Genomic DNA, 27492 nt, shown 5'->3' on the forward strand with positions numbered 1-27492 from the left:
TTAAAAATATCAGTATATTTATATATATTAAATATATCTGTATTTATATATATATAAAATATATCCATGTATTTATATATATATATATGACCCATCCGTGTATTTATATATATACATATATCAGTGTATTTATAGATATAATATATATCCATGTATTTGTATATAAAAAACATATCTGTATTTCTATATATATAAAATATATCAATGTATTTCTATATATAAAATATATCCATGTATTTATATATATATAAATATATTAGTGAATTTATATATATAAATATATCAGTGTATATATAAAATATATTAATGTATTTATATATATAAATATACAAGTGTATTTTTATATATAGAAAATATATCTCTGTATTTTTATATATAAAAAAATATATCCATGTATTTATATATATAAAATATATCTGTGTATTTATATATATAAAACATGAGTGTATTTATATATATAGAATATATACATGTATTTATATATATATATAATATATTAGTATATTTATATATATATATATGTGTCAATGTATATATATAAAAATATATAAATGTGTGTATATAATAAATTTTGTATATTTATAGAAAACCTTTTAAATATATTTATATATATATAAATTAGATATAGAAATAAAAAGTATTTATAATTTATATTTTTATGTATATACACACATATATTTTATATATTTGTAAATATATTTAAATATATATAATACATATAGATATAAGTAAAAGATATAAACGGTATCTATTTATATATTTATGTATATATATTATATGAACGCATATATATTTTATAAGTTATATACATATACACATAAATTATATGTATAATTATAGATAATATATATTTTATAGATATGTTATGAACATATCTATAAAATATATATTATGTACGTTATATGTATATATATAATATATATTATTATTTTATATATAGTAATATAGTATATTATATAATCTATATCACACATATATATTATATGTACGATTTAATACACATATATTAGATTTAAGATATATTTATATATATACATAACATATATACTAATATATAAATAATAAAATAAATATAAATTAATAAATATATATAAATATAAATATAAACATATTGATACATTTATATATTACTATTTATATGTATAGACATATCTAATTACATACATAATCAGATATATTTTATACATATATATACATACATATATACACCTACATATATACACACATATATAAAAATTTATCTAATTATATACATAATCATATATATTTTATACATACATATATATACATATATATGCATTTTTAGTGTGTGTGTGTGTATATATATATATTAATATAAATATAAAAATATATAAAAATAAAAATTAAAAAATGTAAAAATCCCAAAGGATCCTGCCGCCTCCTGCCCGCTCTCCATCTCTTTCCCTCCATGTGCCAGGAATGTGGGAGGGAGGATCCTGTGGGCTCCCCTGGGGCTGAGCTCCCAGATCCCAGGTTGGGCTCTCCGGGGTTTCCCCGCACCCCAGCCAGACCCCTGAGCTCTCAATCCATCAAAAACTGGGAAATGCCGGATTCCCACTCCAGCTCAGGATGGAATATCTGATTTGGAAGGTTTTTATCCCATTTTACACCAAGTTTGGATCTCCCAAAGAGAGACTTCACTCGACTGCTCATCCCTTTCAAACATCCTTGGAAAACCTCACATCCCTTAGAAATAAATGATGGAAAAATTCCAGGATCCATCCTTCCCCCTGGTCCCAGAGCAGCCCCCCTCATATCCACAGAAAAAAGGCAACAGACACCAGGAATTTTTAAAATACCATATTTTTAATCCTTAAAAAATACCAGGAACAGTATGTCCTGAACCTCACCCCGCATCCAGAAAAATCCTCTTCCCTCTTCTCCATAAAATTAATATTAGCATAAATAATTCCGCTATGCCAAGGGCATTCCTGCCCTTAAAATTCCATGATTTCCATGGCACCAGCTATGTACAGGTATGATACATGTGGGCTCCCCAAGCTGCTCTGCTGGGATGAAACTCATCAAACTGCTTCTTAATTAATTCTTTACACGATTTTAAATTTTTTTCAAAATTATTTCTAAGTTTGTGGTTTGTTTTTTGGTTTTCTTTTTTTTGGCAGGATTTTTAATTATCCCCCCCCTCCTTTCCTTCCCGTTTTTAGAAGAATTATGTACAGCCGGACACTGGAGAGTTGGCATTTAAGGTGCTTGAAATCACAAGAATTTCATTCAGTGCATTCAGACTAATTAACGCCTCCACTTAATTACTCCTGTTAACGAAGGCAGTTTGAGAGCCGTGGCCAGCAGAGCCCGGGATCTGCGACAGCTCCGCCATGGGAAGGAGCAATCCATGGGGGATTTTTTGGGGATAATATTTTTATTTTAAGGAGTTTTCCAGCTCCACATCAGGGACCCCTCACACCGGTGTCCCCTCGTCCCCACTGCTGCCACCCTGGTGAAATCCCAGTTGGAAGAACTTCTGAGGAGATTTTTGGGGAATTTTTGGTTGATTTGAGGTCTTTTTTTAATGCAATCCCAGTCGAAAGCACCTCCGAGGAGTTTTTTGGGGAATTTTCACTTGGTTTGAGGGGGTTTTTTATGGCTTTTAAGTGCCGTCCCACAAGGAGTGTTCTGTCATCCTGCTGCAAAGCCAAGCACAGCCCCCAAATCCCTCGGGATCCCGGGAATCTCCGGAGCTGGGAGGGGGCTCCTGGCCCCGGCAGAGTCACTCCATCCCGTGGGAATTCTGCTCCCGTTCGGCCGCTCGCCGGCGGCTCCCGCTCTTGAAGAACCCGAGCTGTGGGGAGGGAAGAGAAACAAAATTCCGCTGTTATCCCAGGAGCTTTTAATGGGATAGCAGCTGGAAGTCGGTCCTGGATATCATTTATATATGGAAAGGGGGATTTTGGAGGAGGTTCTGAGGATTTTTGGTGGTGTTGAGGAGCTCGTGGGGCGCTGGACACGGATCCAGAGGGTTCCTCCACACATGAAAATCTCCAAAAATCCCCCAAAAGCTGCTCACCTTCCAGAGCGCCAGGACCAGCAGGGCCAGGAGCAGGAGACCTCCAAAGGTGCTCCCAAGGATGATCCAGATGGGAATCTGCGATTCCTCGGGCTTGGAGATCTCAAACGTGATCTGGAGAAGAGAAAACACCGTGGATTCCAGGCAGGAATGGCAGGGAAAAGGGGATAACGGGAATGCTGAGCAGCCTTCCCTTTGGGAACGCTGCACCAAGGATTTGGCTCAGTTTTCCCTGCGGAATCCGGAGATTCCAGGATCAGAGCTCGGCCACAGCTGCACCGAGTTTTTCCGGACCTGGGTCCCTCCATCCACAGGGATTCTCCCAGTGGGATCAGGGCAGGGTGTGGCAGCATCCCGAAATTCTGGGTGCCCCCATCCCAGGGCTGACCTGGCGGCTGGGATCCTCCTCCCGGAAAACGAAGGGGCTCCGGAAGCGCCGCTGGAGCGCGGCGATCGTGGTGAGCTTCAGTGCCTTGAACTTCAGCTGCACGGAGAGGGGTGGGATGAGCATTCCACATGGAAAAGGAGCCCCCATTCCCAACGGGATCCATCCCATCCCCGTGGGCTGGGATGAGCATCCCACGTGGAGAAGGAGCCCCCATTCCCAACGGGATCCATCCCATCCCCATGGCTTTGTATCCATAGGGATTCTCTTTGCATCCATGGGAGAGGAGGATGCAGGGCAGGCAGGGAGTGGGGCAGAACAACAGCAAAAAAAGAGGTTTTAGATGAATTAACTTTGCATTAATTAATAATGCAAATTTAATGGAATTAAATAATCCATAATGAGGCAACGTGGATGCACGATCCAATAGGAGAAGTGGCTTTGGGAATAAAAACCAGCCCATACATTCCTAGGCTTCCTGGATGGAAAATCCCACGTTTTTGGGGTGCGAGGGTTCCTTCGGGGGATTTCTCCCTGAAATCCACATTTTCTGATGAGCACTCACTGCTTTCAGAGACTTCATCCACAGATTCCCACGCAGGTGCAGGTTCAGCTCCTCGTTGGGAGCCAGTTTCACCTCGCAGTCGATGGAAACCACGTCGGAGTTGCTGTGGTTCTGCAAAGGGAAATGTGGGATCACAGCTGGAGAAGGAGGGAAAATCCCACTGGGATTCATCCCTGGCAGGCACTGAGGGAGGGAGGGAGGATCCCATGTGTCCGTCCTCCTGTGTGGCCAAATCCCCACATTCTTTAAATTTTCTCCCCCTTTTTCACTCCAAGCTTCCCAATTTTGCTGGGTTTTGTGCTGTTCTTTCCCTCTAAGTTTTCCCTTGGAAAAAAATGATCCTGATTTTTGTGAGCTGGAGAATTCCCTCACTCCCCATAAATCCTGAGTATTAATGGGGCTTAAATTGCAGTGGCTGAGAGGAAAAATAAAAATAAACTGACCGAAGGGCTTAAAAATGTCCTAAAAAATTCCAGTGTGCCCCTCCCACATCCAAGGGCCATCCCTATTCCAGGTTTTTCCCTGTTTGGGATATCCTGGAGCCAGGATTGCCCCATGCAGGTGAGTACCAGGTGTGGGGTGCGGGACAGGTCCTCCTCTGCCGGGGTTCTCCGGTAGTCAGTGGTGTTCCCCCAGATGCTGCAGGTCGTGTTTTCCTGTGGGAGAAGCCAATGGAATTCCAGCATGGAATTGTGGCAGTGGCTTCCCTGTGCCACCATCCCATATCAGAGATCCCCAGCAGCCTCCAGGATTTGCTGCAGCTGGGATTGAGTTTGGCTCGCTGTGGGATGTGGCCGGAGGGCTGGGATCCCATTCTAAACTGGGCTGGAATCCCATCCTAAACCAGGCCCGAATCTCATCATAAACTGGGGCAGAATCCCATCCTAAAATGGGCTAGAATCCCATCCTAAACTGGGCTGGAATTCCATCCTAAACCAGGCCTGAATCTCATAATAAACTGGGGCAGAATGCCATCCTAAAATGGCCTAGAATCCCATCCTAAAGTGGGCTGGAATCCCATCCTAAAACACGCTAGAATCCCATCATAAACCAGGACAGAATCCCACCCTAAACCGGGCTGGAATCCCATCCTAAACTGGGATGAAATCCCATCCTAAACTGGGACAGAATGCCGCCCTGAAATGGCCTAGAATCCCATCCTAAACTGGGCTAGAATTCAATCCTAAACCATGCTGGAATCCCACCCTAAACCGGGCTGGAATCCCACCCTAAACCACAATCCCGTCCTACCTGGTCTGCCCGGAATTCCGTGGGCAGCAGGAGCCGGTTGCCCGCCCGGGTGGCCACGGGCACGGTGATCTTTAGCGTCACCCCTTGCACCGGGAAGAATCCCAGGTTCTGCAGCTGCCAGGGAAGAGCAGAGGGATGTGTTGGGATCAGGGGATGGGGATCCCTGCTCCCGGGGCAGATCCCAAATCTGGGAGAACTCAGGGATCCGGTTCCTGCTCACCGTGAAGGTGCAGTGGAAGGGGGGCCCGATGGGGTTGGATCCATCCAGGGAATTGTTGGATCTGATCTCAAAATAATCCAGGCTTGACGTCCTGTGGGACAAAGAGGTTTTTTGTAGGATTTTCCCTTTCTTTGTAGAATTTTCCCTTTTCTTTGCTGGATTTCCCCTTTCTCTGCAGGACTTTCCCCTTTCTGAATAGGATATTCCCTTTCTTTATAGGATTTCCCCCCTTCTTTGCAGGACTTTCCCCTTTCTTTGCAGGTCTTTCCCCTTTCTGTATAGGATATTCTCCTTTCTTTGCAGGACTTTCCCCTTTTATGGCAGAATTTTCCCTTTCTTTATAGGATTTTCCCTTTCTTTGCAGGATTTTCTCGCCTCTTTAATAAAGCAGAGCCATCCCAGGCCCTGGCTGAGGTTTGGATGTCACAGGAGGTAAATCAATCCTTGCTTTGCAGCTGGAGAGGCGGGAAAAGAGCCAGGAATGTCCTGTGGGAACCCATTCGGGAGCACCTGTGATGGCCCCAAATCCCCACATTCTTTCAAATTCCCTCCCTCCTTTTCCACTGCAAAATTCCCAAATTTGATATTTTCTGTGCTCTTCTTTCCCTCCAGGTTTTCTCTTCATTCTGAACTGGAGAATCCCCTCGCTCCCCATAAATCCTAAATATTAAAGGAATTTTATTTGTGGCGTCTGAGTAGAAAATATAAAATGACCGAAGGGCTGAAAAATCCCCGAAAAATTCCAGCAAGCAGCGCCAGGGAATGTGCTTTGGGATCCCTGATTTTCCCATCAGCAGCTTCCTAAATTATCTCTGCCTTCATCCCTGGCTGTCCCAGACTTGAATTCCCGGTGATTCCACGCTCATCCCACAGCTGAGCTTCCCTCCGATGGTTTTGTGGGATGGCCACTGGCCCAGACACCGGGAACACCTGTTATGGCCATTATTACCTCCAAGAATTCCCTTTTTTTCCCCATAAAAACTCACCCTCACACCTCTTTAAAAAAATTTATGCCTTTAAACACCGGCAGAGTCCAGCTCCCCACAGCTCGCCAATTTTATAAAAATCTCTCCCTGACTTCATGGCTCCTGTTTTTTCAATAAATTCCCGAATTAAACCTGGGTTTGAAGGCTGCTCCCAGCTGGTTTTCCCAAGGGGTTTTCCCAATCCATGACCTCCCAGGAGCCGCATCCCAACCCAAACCCCTCACCTGGTGAAGAGCAGGTCGGCCTCGTACTTGAGCTGGAAGTTGAGGTGGGCAACGTTGTCCTCCTTGGTGCTCTCCTTCTCCTCGCTGTCACTGGAACAGCAGCAGGGCCAGGGGGTCAGGCAGCAGCCAAATCCCCCTGGGAATATTTTTTGGGAATGCTGAGCTTTTTTTGCATTTTGGTCAAAGCAGGATTTTATTCTGGGATTTTAATCATTAAAATGATTCGGAGGGAGGTGTCACCCCCAGCAGCTTAAAGTGGTGCAGGGCAATCCCCCTCTGCTCTAATAATTGGTGAAATTCAAAAAAATAATTAATTAATATTAATAATTTAGTTAAGTTAATTATTTATTAATAATTTAATAAATATTAAGTTGATTTAATTTTTCCCTTTCTTTGTAGGATTTTTCCCCTTGTACAATTTTCCCTTTCCTTATAGGATTTTCCCTTTCCTCATAGGATTTTCCCTTTTTTTTTTCAGGATTTCCCACATTTCCCTGTGGGAAATCTTTACCTGTGCAGGAACGGGGAGTAAGAAGAACTTTGTAAAATTATTAGGAGATATTTTTCCTGGGAAATATTTGTGGTGAGAGCGTGGATGAGAAAGCAGCAGTGGCTGGAGATCCAGCAGAGCCCGGCAGCTTCCTCAGGCATGGAAAAATCACGGATGTAAATCCCCAGATAAACAAAAATAGCCAGGTTTGGGAGCACAGGGTAACCCACAGCAAGTGGGTCTCCATGGGGTTATTCCATGGAAAACCTCTGGCTCTGGAGGAAGGAATCCCAAGGAAAGCCAGCTGCATCCTGGGGTGCCCAGAGAAGTGTCCTGGAATTGTCCAAGGTTGGACACCCTGGGATCAGGGAAGGGGTGGGACTGGATGGGCCTTTTTTTCCAGCCCAAACCATTCCATGATTCTGTGATTCCAGAGGGAGAAAGCATCCCCAGACCTGCTGGCAACCATGTAGACCTCCATGCTCTGCAGGAAGACGGACTTGCTGAATTCAAAATCCAGGCGGAAAGCGACCTGCGGAGAAGGGAAAAACACAGGGAAAAACATCGGGAAAAACATCCCAGAGAATAAAATCCTGAAAGCTGAGCAGGGCCAGTGTGGGACCCTGCAGGACACACAATTCCCAATCCCACCAGGACTGAGCAGAGCCTTCCCAGGCAGAGAGGATTTGCAGGAATTCTCTCAGCCCCTGCGATGGGAGCTACTTGCAGCTCCCTGTGGAAGCAGATCCCTCCAGAGGCCCGGGATTGGCGGGAAGGGGAGGCAGCTGGAGAGAGCCAACACCAATAAAACGGGATAAATGTGATAAATGTCACATCTGCAGTGACCTCAAACCGTCTGGGCCGGCACAGCTGACTGGAATATTAAAGCTCCCGCGGCTCCGCAGCCAAAATTCCATTTCCAGCCTGTCTTTGTTTTGGCAGGAGCGGCACTACCTGATGGCCCACGGACGCATTCCCGACCCCGTAGGTCATGGGGAGCCAGCTCCTCGTGCAGCCACAGGCATCCCACTGGGATTTTTGGGAGCTTTAAAGCCGAGCCTGGTGCCTGAGGCTCATCCATCATAATCCAGGAAAGGTTTCAGACGGATACAGGAGCTGGGGAGATTTTATCTCCAGATCCTGCTTGTGTTGGTCCCTTTTCCCACGGGTGGCAGGTGGGATTCCATGCAGATCCTGAGTGGATCTCCCCACTATTCTTTTCCCTACTGAACCCTGAATTTGATGTTTCCCAAGGGTTTGTGGTTTATAAAAATTATAAATTTGACTTGGGCTCATCCCAAATACTGGGAATACTGATTTGGAGGATGTCACCACCCAGGAGAGCTTGGACTGGCTCTGAGCAGGATCCAGAAGCAGCTCAGGGCAAGGAAAACCTCTCAGGCAGGGAAGGAGCCTCATCCTGCAGGGAATCAGCTCAGGGAAGTTCCCATCTATGGTTTGAAGCCAACATTAAATTTTTCCAAAGGATTTGAGGCAAATTCCGTCACCTGGAGGAGCTGAGTTGGATTCTGGGGCTCTCCTGAGAACCAGGGCAGGATCCCAACCATCCCAGCTTCCCTAAGATGCCTTTCAAACTCCAAAAGGGAATAAACCAAAAGTTTATCTTCAAAATCCTGCTCAGGGCTGCCCAGATGTGACCCTGGGGGCAGAAGGTCCATGTGACAGCACAGTGGGAAGTTGGGAATGTCCTACCTTGGCCTTGGCTCGGAAGAAGGGGTAGCTGACGTTGCACACCCTCCTGGTGGGGTGTCTGTCGTCGCTGGCACAGTCGATGTTGATGTCGCTGTCATCCTGAAACAGGACATGAAGTCCTGTCCATGGAGTGTCCGGGACACCGGGAATGAGCCCCGGCTCTTTGGGAAACTGGGAACACCCGAGGGGCTGAAAACGGGCCTTGGCTTTGGGGAAACAGCCAACCAACCAATGACCAACCAGCATCCAACCAATGGCCTACCAATGGCCAATCAAATAATGGCCAACCAGTGGCCAACCAAAGGCCAACCAATGGACAATCAACCAATCACCAACCAACCAAAATCCAACCAGCCAATGACCAACCAACAACCTAAACCCAACCAACCAACGACAAGAGCCAACGACCAACCAATCAACCAATAACCAACCAACCAGCAACCAACCAATGACCAAAACCCAACCAACGAATGACCAAAACCCAACAAAACACCAACCAACCAATGACCAAAATCCAAACAAATTCCAATCAATCACTGGCCAAGAAACTAATGAATGAAGGAAGGATACAACCACCAACCAAGCACGAACCAAAACCCAACCAAAGGACCAGGCAAGCAACCAGCCAGTCATCCAACCCACCCCGCTCGCTGGAGCTGGGAATCCTTCCCATGCATTTGTTGATGTTCCTGGAAAGGAGCATCTCTAGGAAGCAACTCCCAGTTTCCTGATGTAAATCCTCTTTATGAATTTAATTACAGCAGTGGATGAATTTAACTGCAGTGAATGAACAAACCTGATTATTCCTGGCATTCCTGATTTTTCTACGATGAGGAGTCATTGGGAAGCACTGAGAGATAACATGAGCTGTTATCCTGCATGGCCACCAGCTAAGCTGGAATTCCCTCACCTCAACACTGACATTCCTGCTGCTGGAACACCCTTCCACCTTTCCAGCCAGGCAGGGATGGGATGTGGTGTCCATCCTCACCATGAGAGGATGAGCTATTCCAGTTTTTATCCCACAAGGGGTCATTTTGAGCTGCTGCCACTGGAAAAGTCCTACCCAGGAGCCGGAATATCCCAGCACCAGCCGCCATCAACACCCTGGAGCTTCCTCCCACTCATCTGCTAAAATTATGGACTTTTTGGGGCCACAGGCACTTTTTATTTATAAGACGCAGATATCCATCCCCACTGGATCCTCCTTGATAAGGAGGGACAGACAGGAGCCTGTTATCCATGACTCCTCCCTGACCAGCTGCAAATATTCCCTACAACCACTGCTATCCGGTGCTTTCTCTTCCTCACCATCCCAGGGATTTTCCCTGCTCCCCTCACTTCGCTTGGAATAATCTCCAAAAAATGCATTTTTCTTATTTTGTGGGCAGCAAGCCCCACAATTTTCCTTTGGCACAGCTCGGAGAAAAACAAAGGAGATGGGATCTGCGGGCGGGGATGAAGTCATGGGGGGGTGAGGGAAGGCTCAGCAGCATCAGCACATTCCCAAACCTCGCTGGGAGCAGGGAGGAGTCGCACCAAGATCGAGCGAGTGGGGCAGTGAAATTTTTGGGGCACTCGGGGACCACTCCAGGGAAAGCCATGGAGAGGTGGCATCGCCCGGCTCGGTGCTGAGCTGTGGCCACATTCCCATGATCAGCTCCCACTTCCAGGAGTTATTTCTCAGCTGCAAAAACTCATTCCTGACGGGAACTTGGCCATGCGCAGGGAGTATTTTTAAACAACTGCAGGAGAAAAATAGAGGGAAATAATTTCCTCTGTGTTTGACCTTCGCTCAGGCTCTTAAAACTCAAAACCTTTTTGTATTTCCAAAATAAAGAGCTGGAAGTGCTTAGAAACAGAGCCCATAAACAGCTCTGATTTATGAGGGATGGAGACAGATTTGGGCTCTGCTTTGGCCTGCAGCTTTCTCCTCCTGCTGGGATTAGCAGCACCTCTGGAAAAGCCTGGATGTGCCCCGGGAGCTCACCTTGGGGATCAGGCTGGCGAACTGGAGGTTCCTGGAGAAGGAGATGTTGAGGACGGTGCTGTAGGCGTTCTCCCCGCGGTTTTCCAGCACGGCTTCCACGGCCACCCTCCTCCTGCTGCTCTCGATGACGAAGACGGAGGCGTCAAAGGAGAGGCTGAAGGCCGAGCAGTCGCCCCTGCGCAGCGCCCTCCGGCAGAATTCCCTGCAGGAAGGGGCATTCCCGGGATTTTACCACCACGGAAATCCCTGCTCTCCCCCTCTGTCCTGCTGTGCTGAAAGAGGAATTAGGGATTTTCCCCATCGTCCATAATTTGGGGATTTTTGGCCAATGGTGTGACGATTTCTCAGACATTATTAGGAACGCTCGGGGCAGCTGGGATGTAGGGAAAAAAACAGATCCCATGCCAACAGCAAAGGTGGCTCCAAGCTCCAATGTCCAGCCTGGCCTTGGGCACTTCCAGGGACCCAGGGGCAGCCACGGCTGCTCTGGGAATTCCAGCCCAGCCCCTCCCCACCCTCACAGGGAACAATTCCTTCCCAATATCCCATTGATCTCTCTTTCACCTAAAGCCATTCCCTGTGTCCTGTCCCCCCATCCCTTGTCCCCAGTCCCTCTCCAGCTCTCCTGGAGTGCCTTTAGGCTCTGAAAGGGGCTCTGAGCTCTCCCTGGACTGTTCCCTTCTCCAGGTGAACATTCCCAGCTCTCCCAGCCTGGCTCCAGAGGGGCTCCAGCCCTTGGAGCAGCTCCGGGGCCTCCTGTGGATGCAACCTTTAATAGCTCTGTAACCACGGAGCTGCAGTGTGGAATTATTTCCATGAGTCAAGCCCGTAATTGCCAGGTGGGTAATGCCAGCCTTGCAGTTATTCCCTGGTATTTCCTGATTTGTATCCCTGGAACTCATCACCATGGCACCAAATATTCGCCGGTTTGTGGATTCCCCGAAAAACCACAGACAGGGGGCCGGGAGAGGCTCAGAAGTGCCAAGGAGCACCTCATGGAGGGCTTGGATGAACCTTGGATGAAGGACCAGTGATGTCAGAATTTACAGAACGCAGATTGGGGCTAGATTTTTGGAGACTCCCCCAGCTGCTGGCACTCCTGGAGGACGCTCTGGGTCACCTACTCACATAGCACTGGGAATGTCACTTCTGGCATCCAGCACCAGGTCGGGGACACAGTGCTCGTCCTCGTTGCAGCCATTCCAGAAGGGGACCTGAGGGGACAAGGAGAGCAGCTCGGTGACAATTCTGCCAGGGATAAACCTGCCCTGGTGCCTTGGGAGGTGGAACCTTGGGAGGTGGCACTTGGGGAGGTGGCACCTGGGAGGCAGCACCAGGGAGGTGATACTTTGGGAGGTGACACTTTGGGAGGTGTCAGCTGCTACCTACAGAGACCCTGAGGGAGGTGGGCCACCCATCGTCCAGCATGGGGCCGTGCTCGGGGTGCTCCAGCTCGTAGTCGATGGAGAACGTCACCGGCTTCACGTAATCCGCCGAGTCCTGGGGCACACAGAGAACACTGAGAGGAGCCTGGGGCTGCCTGGGCGGGGGCAGCCCCTCAGGGTGTCCCCAAAGGTCACACATCTGTCCTGCAGCCCCAGCCCAGGGCTGGAATGTAACAGAAAACAGATCCCATCTCCAAAGTTGGTCCGAGCCCCATCCACCCTGGCCTTGGATGCTTCCAGGGATCCAGGGGCAGCCACAGCTCCTCTGGGAATTCCATCCCAGCCAGGAATTCTTTCCCAATGTCCCACCTAGCTGTGCCCTCTGGAAGCCCCTAGGAGCTCCTCCCGTGCCTTGCCCCAGGGTGCAGAGGGATGCTCTGAAGGGAGATGTTTTTTTGGGCTAAATCACGAGCTCCGGCTCCATCTCCAGCCTCCAGTTTCCCAGAAGTTCACGGCAGTTCAGCCGGGGCTTGGGGCTGGGCCAGTCTGGCAGCTCAGGCCTGCCTGGCTTCCATGAGATTCTCCTCATTCCCTGGGAATGTTTGGGTTTGGCCAGGTTTGTGCATCAGCTGTTCCCTGCGAGCGAGGGATGCACCAGCTCTGCACCCCGGGGTGGGACCCTGCCGGAACACAGGGGGACACCACCAGCGACTGGCACGGGGATGCTCCATTCCCGATGGAAAAACAACGGGCATTCCTGATTCTGGAGCAGGAAAAGCAGCCTGGCCCTGGGGTGAGCAGCACACACCCTCCCTGAGGACACGGCTGGTGGAACGGAGCGCGTGGAGGCTGATGTCACCGCTTGGGGACCCAGCAGCTGCCACGTGCTGGCAGCTCCGTCCCTGACCACATCAAACCGGCGGGGAGGAATCCAGCGGGAGGAATCCAGCGGGATGAGGCTCGTTCCCACCGAGGGATGCTGGATCTCCCGCTCCACACTCACCAGGACGTGGAAGGGCAGGGTGTGGCAGAGCTCCTGCCCGGCGGGCAGCACCAGCCCCCGCGGCGCCGCCCGGCCGTCGTCCAGGTGCGCCCGGGGCGAGTAGCGGCGCTCGTCGATGGTCGTGCTGTAGCTGAGCCCTGCAAGGACAGGCCCAGCTCAGCCCCTGGGGCCACACGCCCCAAACCCTGGGCAAAGAGTGGCCCCAGGGCCCATTCCCTGCTGAGGGAAATCCAGGGAAGTCCCAGGCAGTTCAGAGAAGCTTCCCGTCTCCAAGTGAGGGGTTTGGGGAATGTATTATTGCAAGGCCCTGTGTAAAATCTGTGCAGGCGTGGATTTGTTTGCCTCTCAAGTGTTCCCGTGCTGCTCTGGAGGAGCTGGAGCTCACCCCTCACCTGGATGATTTATGGAGATCCTTTGCTTCCTGCACTGCTGCTGGAAAGCAACTGGAGATTCCCAACCAAGCAGGGATTTCAGAGAACCACAGAATCTCAGAATGGTTTGGGGAGGGACCTTAACTCTCATCTCACTGCAGCCCCTGCCATGGCGGGGACCCCTTCCACTGTCCCAGATGCTCCCAGCCTTGTCCAGCCTGGCCTTGGACATTCCAGGGATCCAGGGGCAGCCACAGCTGCTCTGGGAATTCCATCCCAGGGAACAATTCCCCCCCAATATTCCCAGGGAACAATTCCTTCCCAATATCCCATCTGTCCCTCTTTCAGCTTGAAGCCATTCCCCGTGTCCTGTCCCTCCATCCCTTGTCCCTCCCCAGCTCTCCTGGAGCTCCTTTAGCCCCTGGAAGGTGCTCTGAGCTTTCTTTGGATTCTTCTCTTTTCCTGGCTGGCTACCCTCAGCTCTCCCAGCCTGGCTCCAGAGCAGAGGGGCTGACTCTTTATTTCCAGGGGAAATAAAGGTAAAATCAAATAAATAAGGAAATCCCACTCAGATTTTATCCCACAGGGACAGCAGCAGGGATAAAAATGCTGTATTTGACGGCACAAAACAAAACCCTTGCTCTGGGCAATGGGAGTTTTTCCTTGGCTTTGGATGCTGATTTTCCTTGGACGGCGTTTGCTGCTGGCTCGCAGGGGCCGAGCCGCTATCGCTTCCCTGCTCCGCTGACTCCCGGGAATCCGCCGGGGATCACTCGGGGTCACGGCTCCATCCAGGGGTTTAACGGGAGGGCTGGCCAGCTCCAGATTCTCTGGGATGTTGTGGAAAATGCACATCTGGCCGGCAGATGTGTCCCGCTGCAGTGGGAGGCAGAGGGATGGATGAACCCTGCGGAACACGGGCCGGGCACGTCCTCTCCTGTCCCACCGGGGTGACATTCCCGTCACTTGGAGCATGGAAAGGCAAATCCCAGGAGAGCTCAGCCCAGGGGGTAGGTGAGGGATGAAGTGGGATTTATCCTGGGGGTGTTTCTTTGGCAGAACATCCACCAGAACCCAGAGACTCGGCCGGGGCAGGGACAAACGTGAGTGACACCAAAGTGGCGGATGGACACGCGAGCTCCTCCGAGCTCCTGGGTGGGTTCCTGTCACAGACACATTTTATGAAAAATCCTTTCCTTAGGATTTTTTCTCCTGAGAAGCTAGGAGGTCTCAGGAACAAAATGTAAACATTGATTATCTGCTGCTGTGGAATGCAACAGGTGCATCTGTGATTGGTCCATGTTGGATGTTTCTAATTAATGGCCAATCACAGCCCAGCTGTCCGGACTGTCTCGGTCAGTCACAAGCCTTTGCTAGCATTCTTTTTCTATTCTTAGCTAGCCTTCTGATGAAATCCTTTCTTCTATTCTTTGAGTATAGTTTTAATATAATATATATCATAAAATAATAAATCAGCCTTCTGAAACATGGAGTCAGCTCCTCGTCTCTTCCCTCATCCTAAGACCCCTTGCGAACACCATGACACTTTCCATCCCAAAAGTTGGGTTTTCCATGGGGCTGGAGACCTGGGCAAGGCAGGAATTGGGGTCCTTACCCACGCTGGCAGTCTGGAAGTGAGCAGAGAGGAAGAGGGCGGTGAAGCAGACGAAGGCCCTCATGCAGGTGGCCTCCTTCCCGTTGCGCTTGCAGTCCTTGGTGAAGATGTTGATCTTGGGGGGCTCGAAGCGGAGGCTGGCGTTGATCTGCACCACGCTGCGGGACCTGCAGGGTGGGGAGAGGGCATGGGATGGGCTCTGGCTCGGGATGGGACATCCTGGAGTCTCCCACAGCTCCAGGTTTGCCTTTTTCACTCCTTTTCCCTCCTTTTTGCAGAAGGTTGGAAGACCGAAGGTGCTCTCCAAGCAGAGCCCAGGGTGACCCATCTCGGGTGGGCACAGCCACCCTCCATCCCAACAGCTTCAAGGGACTCTCCAAACATTCATTAATTAATATTTGAAAATATTGCTCTAATTAAACCAGAGCAGAAGGAGCCTGGGCAAATCCCCACAAATGAATTTGGAACTTTTGGAGAACTATGGATGAAACTCAATGGAAAATGAACCCTGGCATCATTTTAGGGCCTGAGGGTATTGAGATCCCACAGCCCCGTTGGACAGGGGATGGTTATTCAGGAAAGACGTCTCAGATTGTTGTGATACCAGTTTTTCATGGAAAAATTTTGGCATGATCTGGGCAGAGGAAAGAGGGAGAGGGCACCACAGATCCCTGGCTCACCAGAGCACCACGGCGTTTCCCAGTGAGCCCACGGCCAAGTCCACGAGCCCGTCCTCGTTCAGATCCAGCTGCCCGTGGATGCTGCATCCAAAATACATCAGGCCCGGAGCGAGGTCGGCGGCCGCGATCCGCTGGAAAGGAATGGGAGCAATCCAGGCTGGATTCCAGCAGGAGCATCCCTGCCTGCCAAGGCTTTGCCAGGCTGACTCCGCCACGCCGCTGAAAATCCCCCGTTCCAAGAGAGCATGCTAAACATGGTTTTCCAGGGAATTTCTCTTTGGAAAAGAGAGAGCATTTGCTTCGAGAGCAATTTCTCTTTGAAGACACCATCCAAGGTTGCTACTGGATTTACCCTGCGTATTTAACATTTATCAAAAGTGTAATAAATAAATAAGAAAAATAAATTAAAAAAATTATAATTAATACATCTATAGCAATCCCTTGCAATGACTGCTAAACATTGCCTCTAATTCAAACCTTTTCCCCACTATTCCATGGAATAATTCTGGGAAAAACCATCCAAGATTGTGGAGTCAACCATCCCCCCGGGGCTGCCAAGGCCACCACAAAGTGTCCCCACGTGCCACATCCACACATATTGAATTCCAGCAGGGATGGGGACTCCACCACTGATTTCCAATGCTTGAATTCCAACATTTTGTCTTGGATGCCTCAAAAGAGGAAATACCTGGCCATAATGATTAACAATTAAATCCCAAGTGTGAATTTGTCCTTAAAACAGGGACAAATTATATTTTTCCCACGAAAGACGAGGAAAACCAAGCACGGGGAAGGCCCACCTGCTTGTATTTCTTCAGGATGGTCTCCTGGAATCCCAGGAAAACGTAAATGGCTCCTTGGTGCTCGTCCTCCAGAGGGGCCCCGACCACCAGGTCGTTGTAGGAGTCCTGGTTGAGGTCGGGAACGGCGGCGATACAGGAGCCAAAACGGGAATTCTGGTAACTCTGGAGGTCCACCAGGGCTCCGCTGGGAACAAAGAGGCTCTGCCAAGGAAAAAAAGGAAGGAAGACAATTCCCAAAGCATCAGCAGCAAGGCTGGGAAGAGGAGAAAGCATCAAGCGAACAGCGTGGTGATGTGGGAGGGATTCCCCAAGGAAGGAGGGGGGAGCATTCCCAGGGATGGGGGATTTTGGAGCACATCCCTGGGGAATGAGGAGCCCTGTGCCCCCCCTGAGCCAGCCCCACATCTGCTTTGCACCCTAAATAAATAATTCGATAGTAATAGTAGTAGTAGTAATAACAATAATAATTCCATATTAATAATACATTCCATAACAAATATAAATTCCATAATAGTAAACATCCCATACTCATAAGAAATTATATAATAAATACAAATTTCATTATTATTAATAATACTAACAACGACAATAACAATTCCATAAATAATAAAGTGCTTTGGGTGTAGGGATTCCATGCTCCAGGTGGATTTTATTTGCTTCATAATTCCAACTGGGGGAATTCCTCATCCAGAGCAGCAACTTCCACAGGGAAGCACCTTTAGGCTCTGGAAGGGGCTCTGATCTCTCCCTGGAGGGAGCAGGTTTGGAGGATGCCGCGGGGCTGGAGATGGTCTCTCCAGAGGGACATTCCCATGTGGCAAAGATCCCATTCTCCCCCTCCCTCGAGACCCCACCAGGGGACACAGGCACAATGACAGCACCCAGATGTGCCAGTGATGTCCCCAGGTGTCACTCACCCCGTGCAGGGAGTACACGTAGACCTTGCCCCTCTCCCTGCCCTCGCTGAAGAACATGGGCGCTGCCACCAGCAGCACGTCGGTGACGCCGTCGCCGTTCACGTCCAGGGAATTGATCTCACTGCCGTAGTAGGAGCCGATCTGGGGGAGACAGGACGGGGTGGGAATGATGCCACCATCCCTCTGGATCCACAGGGACATCCCAGCCCTGCCACAGCCGCTGAGGATGCTGCCACAACCGGCTGTCTTGGGTTGGAAATGGGGCTGTGTGTTCTGTCACCATCTGTCAGAGCTGGGGCAGTTCTCTGCTGTCCATGGGGCAGTTTTCTTTATCTCTCCCACAGCCAATCCTCCCTCCAGGAGATCTCTTATGTTAGTGGGCCATTAATTATCTTCTGTTCCATTAATTATTAATTATCTTCTGTCCATGGCCACTGAGTGTCCCTGCATGGCTGATCCAATTCCATCATCCCATGGGGAGATGCTCCGCCCAGGGGAGGAGCCAAGCATTCCCACCTGGGTATAATCTGAGGTTTGGGACACCGAGAGAGCCTTTCCCACTGCATTGCCAGGGGAACACCAGGCCCATCTGCAGCAGCCCTGGAGCTGCAGAGGAAAACTCCCCCCTTGTGCAGGATCCCTGCTCCAGCAGCAGCACAGCTGGCACTGCAGGAGGGCTGAGCCCCCATGGGATGGGGCTGTGCCCCCCGACACACAGGGAGCAGCTCCTGCTCTCACTCTGGCAGTGGTTCGTTTTCTTTTCTGTACTATTGCATTTGTATTTTTAATTTTCTTGGTAAAGAACTGCTATTCCTATTCCCATATCTTTGCCTGAGAGCTCCTTAATTTCAAAATTATAATAATTTGGAGGGAGAGGGTTTACATTTTCCATTTCAAGGGAGGCCCTGCCCTCCTCAGCAGACACCTGTCCTTCCAAACCAGGACACCAGCACATCCATGGCTACGCGGCGCTGCCGAGCCGTTCCAACATGGGAAAACCAAGGGAGAGGGTTGATTTTTCCAGGGGGGAAAAGCGGCACGGCATTCCCGGCTGGAATTACCTGCTCTCCCTTGAGGGCCTGGTGGATGGTGAGGTTCCTGTTGCTGTGCATGGTGAACAGGATGACCTTGCCCGTGTGGTTGAACCGCGGCGCTCCCGCCACGTAGATCCGCTCGTGCTTGGTGGAGACGACGGAGGAGACGGTGTAACCTGGAAAGGGATGGACACGGAGTGAGAACTCCCTGCCTGCTCCCGGGCTCTGCTTTCCATTAGCCCCCAGCTGCTGACACAGTTCTGGCCGCCTCCCAAAAATGGGAAGCTTAAAAACCGGGATTTTTGCAAAGATGAAATCACCCAGAGGGACCCCGGTGCCTCCGAGCCGCCCGCTCCGGTGCTGCCACGGCCGGGGCTGTGCCGGGAGTTTTGGCACTGCCTGATCCCCACTTCCTGTGCAAATCCTTCTTTTATCGAAGGTGATTCCAATTCCTGCAATTCCCAGACTTGTGGGTGTTTTATTTCATGGCTCACATCAAGTTGGACAGACACTCTGAGGTGCTGAGTGTTGGGAAGTTGCAGCTCCCACTGCTCCGGGAGCACCACGCAGGAAAAGCTTTCCTGGTGCTTCATGTCAACATTCCCAGTCCAAGAAAAGCCATGAATCCATCAAAACCATTCCTCCTGATGGAAATAACCCTGCCTAAGCCAGTGACCCTGAGCAATCCCTTTTTCCTGCTGGGATCACCCCCTGGGCTGCGGCACTTCCATGGCTGCAGATGGGATTTTGTAGGAATATAAAGCTGGGGCTGGCAAATCCCAATTTTCAACCCCAAGTCCAGGTTCCTGAAACTTCAGGCTCAGGTTTAAATTCCAATGAAATCCTTAGAAGTGGATTTGGGTGCCCAGAGAAGCTGTGGCTGCCCCATCCCTGGAATGTTCCAATCCCAGGCTGGATGGGGCATGGAGAAACCTGGGATAGGGGAAGATGGAATGGGATGAGCTTTAAGTTCCTTTCCAACCCAAATCATTCCAGAATTCTGAGATTCTATGGAACTCAAAGTCTGGCCAAGCATGAAAATGAATCACATTCCCTGGGATCACATCCAGTTGAATTCTGAGTATCTTCATGGATTTTCAGATCCCTTTCGCTGCTCACCAGCCTTACCTGGGGTTCCCAAAAATGCCCCTCCTGGAGGGATATTCCTAAACCAACCACCAGCCCTGAGCCCCTCAGGCTGCTCCTCAGCAGGATACATCATCATTCCTTAATATTCCCGGATTTCTCACTCCAGGCAGTGGTAAAGAGAGCCCAGCTGAGCTCCCACAGGGATTCCCATGGGACACCCATAGCCAATCCAGCTCGAGGGACACTCTGCTGTCACCCCACGGATGATCCACGTGTCCCCATTCCCAGGGAAGATCCTTGAGGCGCTGATCCCACAGAATCCCACCTCTCTCCCCTCCACGGGACAGCCCCACCTCTGAGGAGAGGCTGCATTTCTCAACCCAGGCTGATATTTTTATTCCAGAGCTGCAGTGGCTGCACATGGAATGGATTAACCCAGCAGGTATTTCCTGCCTAGGCATGAAATTCCATCGGAGCTTTGAAAGCACTCCAAGAAAAGCTGCGGATCACCCGCCGGCTCGGCTGCTCCTGAATTTAAATCCCATTTGTGCCCCGCTCCGGGGTCGGAGCCGGGCTCTTCCCAGGTGAGGATGATCCTGTGCTGCATCCCACAGCTCTCCCGTGAGCAACACCCCGTGCTTCCTCCTTTTTTAAGGATAAAATCCTGAACTTCCCCCATGTGGCAGCACGGCCTCGTTCAGCTTTCCCACCTAAGTAGGCCCCGTGGTTTTTCAGCTCCTCTGGAAATTCCTGCAGGTAGGATTCCCGCAGAGGGATGACCTTCCCACTGCTGGTCTCCTTCAGGACAGCTCCGTTCCAGTCGTAGGCTCCCACTGCTCCCAGCAGGATCCCGTCCTGTGGGAATACAGCAGTTTGGTGGGATTTCTTCCCAGGTGGAGGCAATCCCATCCCTCTGATCCCACACAGACCAAAAACACCTGGAATGCTGGAGGGTTTTAAAACTCCTGGAATGACACTTCCACCCTATTCCTGTTTTTCCAATGTGTTTTTTCCTCCCCAGTGAATTCCCAAGAGCTTTTTCCATGGACATCCCAGCACGTCCTTCCCAAGAGGTCATGGCATCAGGAGGATCTGCTGCAGATCCCAAGGGATGCTCGGGTCTCCCAACACCTCCCTTTCCCATGGGATAACCCAGCAGCAATTCCTTGTCCTCGTGTTAATTATTTAACTCTGTAATTAATAATTGTCCCAAATCCCAGTCTCCCACCTGGAGCGGGGGGTGATAAACAGGACAAGGCAGGAACAACAACAACAAAAAAATTCCCACATTTCCCCTCTTACTTCCACAACATGGGATGAAAATCCAGTCTGGGACATTTCCAGTCCAAAGGAGATCTCGTTCTTGTTGGTTCCTTAAACAAAAAAAAAGGGATTTTGTGTTTAATGGAGAGTTTTGCTTTCCTGGAACAGCTCCATGGCCTCCTCTGGAATTGCTCCAGCAGCTCCGCATCCTCCTGATGATCCCATTTCTCCCTAAATCCCCCAATTCCACAACCTCGTGCTGTCAGGAGGTCTGGGAGCTCTGCTGGGATGCAAGTTCTCCCCTTGCAGAGCTGCAAGGTCACCAAAAACTGGGGATTTGGAGGTTTTTGCTTCGTAATTCCAACTGAGGGAATTCCTCATCCAGGGTAACTTCCACAGGGAAGCGCCAGGCTGGACAGAGAAAACTGGGAAACTTGTGGGGAGTTTATGAGCTGGTTTGAGCCAAAATCCCCCAAATTCAAGATGTTTCACTCCCAGTGCAGGCCCTCCATCTTCTGTTCCAATTGTTCATTCCAGGCTGCATTTTTCCTCTGAAATTCGGATAAATTTAGTTTGGGAGGGTGACAAAGTTGTCACAAGAGCTGACATTTAAGACAGAAATATTTCCTGATATTTCATTTCAGCCAATAAACCCGAAATCCCAAAATTATTCCCATAATCTCCTGATGTCTGGCACCCCGGGAAGCTCCTGTGTGTTGGCTTTCCTGTTTACAGCCCTGGAACTTGATGGATGAGGAAGACACCGACGCCCAAATTCCCCCCATACCAAATCTCCAAAGGTTTTCTATAAAAAGGAAAAATCAAAGCCACCAGAATTCCTCTGGCTGGAATGAGGTGTGTCCTTTGGAAAAGGGATCTCTGCTCCCGATATCTGAGGGACACAACCACTCCAAATAAAGATATTTCCTCAAATCTGAAGATGCTCCAAGCAGGATTTTGGGCTGAGATGTTGCGGAAGCCTTGTCCAAATTCGGGGAAAAGAAGGATCAGCACATTTGCAGCCCTGGGATGTGCCGGGGAGGAGCATCCCTCACCTTCCAGGCTGAAGATCCTCTCTCCCAGGGCATCCACAATGTCCTTGAGGGCCGCCTCGTCGGTGACGTTGAAGAAGTGTTTGTCATCGGGGTCGCTGGCGATGAATTTGATCTCGTTCAGAAAGGCCTCGGGGTTGATTCCTCTCCTGTTGTAATAACCCAAGACCTGGTTGGGGAACAAAATGCGAGACTTTCATGGAATTAGAATTCCCAGGTGGTTTGGGATAGGAGGGATCTTACAGCTCATCCCATTCCATGGGCAGGGACACTTTCCTCTACCCCAGGCTGCTCCAAGCCCTGTCCAGCCTTGGACACCTCCAGCGATGGGGGGCCAGCAGCTCCTCTGGGCCATTTTCCCAGGATGGATAAAACCATCCCAAAACCCTTTGGGCTGTCCACGTGGGAGAAGCCCCATCCTCGGATCTGACACCGCTTTGTGGGAACAAACAGAGGAACCGCTGCAATTCCTCCTGGATGGGCATTCCTCATGGAATTTGGGGTCCTGCCTGTCCCTGATCCCGGCACCAGCTCCAGCAGCTGAATCCTGAGCTGAGCATCCCAAGAGCAGCACTTGGAACTCTTGGAATGTTCCAGGAGCGGTGGGGATGGACAGGAGCTCTTGGAATGCTCCAGGAGTGGTGGGGATGGACAGGAGCTCTTGGAATGCTCCAGGAGTGGTGGGGATGGGCTGTCCTGGTGCTTTGGGATTGCTGGAGCGCACAGAGGACCTGTTGGAATGCTCCAGGAGTGGTGGGGATGGACAGGACTTCTTGGAATGCTCCAGGAGCAGTGGGGATGGGATTCGGGATTCCTGGAGCACCACCACGCTCTGCAGGGCTCCCAGACCCCCAGAGTCCCGTCACTCACCGCCACCGCATATCTGGTGACGTTGTCCCTCTCGCTGTCCTCGATCACCTTCTCCAGGTCAGGGCTGTCGTGGGACTCTCCATCTGTGATGACAATCATTACTCTCTTTGCCCCTTTCCGGCCACCTTTCCGAAACGCTTCCGAGCTGCAAGTGAAGAGATGCCCCGGGCTGCTCAGCCCCGCCAGCTGCGCGGGGGCTCCGCCGCCCACCGAGCCCGCCCCGGGCGGGGTGTGGGAACCCTCGGGAAATGCTCTGGGATGTGGATTTCCCCACTTTTTGCAGGAAAGAGGTCATAATTCAGCAAAATCAGGTGAGGGAATGGATCTGGAGTTGGCCAGCGGAGTTCTGGCTGTGGCCTATGGGGCCTTTCCCTGTGGGGGAAAATTTCTTCATCCATTATCCAGCCCTCCCAAAATCCCATGATTTTGACAAAGCACGATCCCAAATTTCAGCATATTTATGGAAAAGGGACACTGAGCAGGGCTGTGGACTCTGTGTGACACAAATCATTCAGGACCTTGCTCGGATCTGGCCAGGATCCATCTAAAACTTTTCCAAGCTGCCCAGAGCAGTGCTGGAATCACCATTCCTGCAGGGATTTCCAAACCACATGGATGTGGCACTTGGGACATGGTCAGTGGTGGCCTTGGCAGTGCTGGACTTGATCTTTGACCTCTTTTCCAGCCTAAAATTCCATGATTCCCAGCAGGAATACAAGGGCAAGGATTTGTCCCTTTTTTTGCTTATGAAATGTAGGGAGATTTATAGGGATTTATAAAGGAAAGGGAGGAGGTGGAGCTGTCCTGAGCTTCTGGGGACTCTCCAGAGATTTCCTGGAGAGCTCCAGGACCTGGGGCTGAATTTGGGGGCTGGGAGCTCCTCCCTGGGGTCTTCCAGGGAGAGGCCACAATTCCAGAGCCTGCCCCAGTTGCAAACGAGCAATTTTGGGAAGCACCACTGCCAAAGCTCCCCCCAAATCGCATTTTCCTACAAACCCTGGCGATTCCCCCAGTCTAGAGCAGCAAGGAGAACAAAGGGAGAGGGAAGGATGGGGAAAAAACGGGGATTTGGAGGTTTTCCTGGGGATGGGAGCAGGGTCGTGAGGGGTTTTACCGAGCGAACTCGATGCCGTAGGCGGTCCTGGTCTCGGTGCCCCCGCGCTGCTCGATGTGGCTGGCGGCCGCCACCACGTCCTGCACGGACCTGTAGTCGTTCAGATGGAACTCATGGACCACGTCCTCTCCGTACTGCACCACTCCCACCTGGGAACGACGGCAATGGCACCAGGAAGGCCAACAGACCGAGGTCCTGCCCGCCACGAGCGCTGTCAACCGCCGGAGTCGCCAGCCACGGGTAGAATTCTCTACGCTCATTGTTTTCGAAATTCCATCGCACAGATTTCCCTCCATGGGGTCGTTATTAATTCCCAATTTTACGGCTCTCCCCCCTGCTCTGCTCCCAAGTTTTGGAGGGATCCAGATGTGCCAGACTGTCCCAGGTTGGACCCACAGCATCTCCAGGTGAGACCAAACTGGGTTGTTTTGGAAAATTTGGAATATTCCTGCTCAAATTCCTGCCTGAATCAACCCATGATTACTCAGAGCAAGAGCATGGAGAGCTCCTTTCCATGAGATTTCATCCTCCCTGTTCCCATTGGGATGTGGGATCCCTCCATAGCTCACTTAGGGACATTAATGGGAGCGTTTTCTTCCCATGGGATGAGTCGAAAATCCCAATATTTGGACAAATTCCAGCAGCTTGACAGAAAAGGGACATTGGGAATGGCCCTGGGATGACACAGGGCCTCACCTGGATCTGTCCAGGACCGATGTAAAACTTTTTCAGGATGTTTATCAGGAAGTGCTGGACTTCAACCCATGGATAAATGCTGTTGGATCCATCCAGAACGATGATGATGTCCATGTAGGTCTGGCATCCTGTGGAAAATCCAGGGATTTATTAAACGTCCTCTTGCAAAGGGGCAGATTTATGGCTTCACTTCCAGCCAGGTACGTCCTCTTAGGATTTCTTGGGGAAAAAAAATCTGATTTCAATCGTTTGGGAAAGAACTTTGGGCTCCAGCAAGGTGGGGAGAAGCCACAGGAATCCTCTCTGCTGTGAAAAGATGGGATCACTTCCTAGGAATAACACTCAGCGGCATCATTTGGGATTCAGCTTTGGAATTTGATCCCATTTAATATCATTCCACACTTCAAAGAGGAGCAGGATCCGGCTCCGCTCCTCCCGCAGAGCCGTTCCTGATCCCTGAGTCATTCCCAGCCCTGCCATGGAAAGCAAGGCGGGCATTTCCTCCCTTCCCATGAAATCCTCGGCAGCCAAAAACCCTGGAGGGGACCCCAGGGCTCGGCTCTGCAGCCGGAGCAGGAAGGATTTGAGGATTTTTTCCAGTGGGGAAAATTGCTCAGGATCATCTCAGTCTGGCTGGTGTTTTACAGCGTTCCTTGGTGATCCTGGATTTCAGAGATTTATCGGCTGCTCTTTCACCCTACAATTTTTAATGGATGAAAGAATCCATGGATTGGAGTCACTCATGGATCACTGGGATTCTATGTGTTCCTCCATCCCATCCCAGGAATCAGGGAGAGGAGCCGACCCTGCATCCCATTAAATAAACACTTCCTAAAACTCCCTAAAATCCCAATTATCCTTTGCAGCGAGGGCTGGAACATAATGAGGGAAGTGACACTGGGAATTCGATGATGCCTTTACTGCCTTGATCCCAAAAATCCCATTTTTCCAAGCCCCTGTTTATGCCCTGGGAATTTGGTGGTGGGTTCTGCCTTTCCTGCCTTGATCTCCCCCAGATCCCATTTTTCCCAGCCCATCTGCCCTGGGAATTAACCAACACCAGAGGGGTTCTGGAGCTGGGCAATCACATCCCATGGGATGAGGAGCTCCCAGGAGCAGGACAGACTTGTGGGAATCCTTCCCAGCTCCAGGAAAGGCAGGAAACTTCACTTCAACCCTCCAAAACAAAATCCCAGCTCCAAATTCCCAAATTCCAACATGTTTGACTCCTGGTCAACGAGGGCTCTGTTTTGTGCAGCCAAAATGGGATTGGAGACAGGATTGGAGCGGGGATGGGAGCGGGGATGGGAGCGGGGATGGGAGCGGGGATCTTGGTCCTCACTCTGCAGAGCCGGAGCCACGGTTCTGGAGAAGCGGAAGTTGGAGTTGACGCGGGAACACATTCCCGTGGTGTAGTAGGAGCTGCCACACTCGTGGGACCACAGGGGGCTGCAGGCCTAAAAAAATGGTAAAAAAGCGGGATTTGGTTCGAAGGATCCCGTTCCCGTGGATGTGCTTTATTTTAATTTATTTTTTCCACTTAATTTAATTCCATTTAATTCTATTTTAATACATTACATTTTATTTTATTTCATTTTATCAATAAATCCCCATAAATCTCCCTACATTCCATAAACAAAAACCCACCGAGAGGAACCTCCCGACACCTTCCCGTCCCGGCGCACATTCCCAGATTCCCAGCCCACGTTCCCGGGCATGCTGCTCACCAGGAAGCTGCTGTCCCTGGGGTTGGTGGCCAGGCTCAGGCCCAGGCGCATGTTGTCCTTGCGCTCCGACACGTTGGACAGCGTCACCCGCCCTTGGGAGAGAGGCTGGCATCAGGGACACTCCCAGAAAATCCCAAATGTCCCCCGGAATCCCCACAGCAACCGGGAATTGTGTGCTGGAGAGCAATCTCTGCCGGCGTAACTCTGGGTTTTGGGGATTTTTGGGAGGTGAGAAAAGATTTGGAAAACCCAACATCACACGCACTTGGGAGAGAGGCTGGGATCAGGGACATTCCCGGGAAATCCCAAATGTCCCCTGGAATCTCTGGAGGAAATGGGAATTGTGTGCTGGAGAGGTATCTTTATTCCAGGTTTTTTGGAAGGTAAGAAAAAACTTGGAAAAATTGGGTTTTTTCCTAGATGAACAACCAAGGAAGGAAATTTTTTTTGGAAATGAGGCTGGGAGCTGGAGAGGAAGAAACCCCTCGGAGTGCTCAGCTCCTCATCCTGGATTCCCAGGGAATCCCTGTTTTTCCCATGGCATAGCCCAGAATTTGGGAACAGCCCCCAGCACAGCCCTGTCAATCCTAAATGGGATTGGTCACTGAGTTGCGTCCCAAATCCTGATCCAACTGTTCCTCTGGAAAACAGCTCCCCATGAGCCAGAGCTCCCCCTTTGGGAAGCAAAATGGGAATCATGGAATAATTTGGGAATTTAAAGCCCATCCACTGCCACCTTCCACCACCCCAGGGTGCTCCAGCCCCATCCAACCCGGCCTTGGGCACTTCCAGGGATCCAGGGGCTTCTCTGGGACTTCCACCTTCCCAGGGAGGAATCCCTTCCCAATATCCCGTTTTCCAGGGATAATTTGGGATGTCAGGGACTGGAATGCCGTACCCAGGTTGAGCTTGGTGCAGTTTCCGTGGTTGTCACTCAGCACCGGACACTTGTAGACGTCTCCGGTTTTCTGCTGCCCGTTGGATTCGTAGGGAGCTCCCACCA

The 27492-nt window shown here is 50.1% G+C and overlaps 1 protein-coding gene across 1 annotated transcript; it reads right to left on the minus strand.

Moving 5' to 3' along the window:
* Positions 1–1874: 1874 nt before the first annotated feature.
* On the minus strand, positions 1875–27492 carry ITGA11 (integrin subunit alpha 11). Its single transcript, XM_030955142.1, has 28 exons — positions 27388–27492; positions 26490–26581; positions 26105–26219; positions 24763–24890; positions 24067–24215; positions 22953–23097; positions 22086–22251; positions 21070–21140; positions 20478–20622; positions 18706–18854; positions 17645–17785; positions 16725–16928; positions 15925–16055; positions 15245–15411; positions 13259–13395; positions 12260–12370; positions 11999–12084; positions 10871–11072; positions 8881–8979; positions 7623–7699; positions 6678–6767; positions 5468–5558; positions 5248–5361; positions 4566–4652; positions 3997–4107; positions 3435–3530; positions 3047–3160; positions 1875–2821 (listed from the first exon to the last, which is right to left on the minus strand). The coding sequence occupies exons 2-28, from the start codon at positions 26538–26540 to the stop codon at positions 2750–2752; spliced, it is 3249 nt and encodes a 1082-aa protein (XP_030811002.1). The 5' UTR covers positions 26541–26581; positions 27388–27492; the 3' UTR covers positions 1875–2749.

The sequence above is a fragment of the Camarhynchus parvulus genome, chromosome 10 (assembly GCF_901933205.1).
Source record: "Camarhynchus parvulus chromosome 10, STF_HiC, whole genome shotgun sequence".
Taxonomy (NCBI): Eukaryota; Metazoa; Chordata; class Aves; order Passeriformes; family Thraupidae; genus Camarhynchus; species Camarhynchus parvulus.

Bases quoted from the DNA above. Each gene is read 5' to 3' on its own strand.
- ITGA11 (XM_030955142.1), bottom strand. From the start codon at position 26,540: ATGCGCCTGGGCCTGAGCCTGGCCACCAACCCCAGGGACAGCAGCTTC. The intron at 24,216-24,762 runs GTGAGGCCCTGT...CGTCGTTCCCAG, and splicing joins TCGGTCCTGGACAGATCCAG to GTGGGAGTGGTGCAGTACGG. The intron at 4,108-4,565 runs GTACTCACCTGC...TTCCCTTTGCAG, and splicing joins TGTCCCGCACCCCACACCTG to AACCACAGCAACTCCGACGT.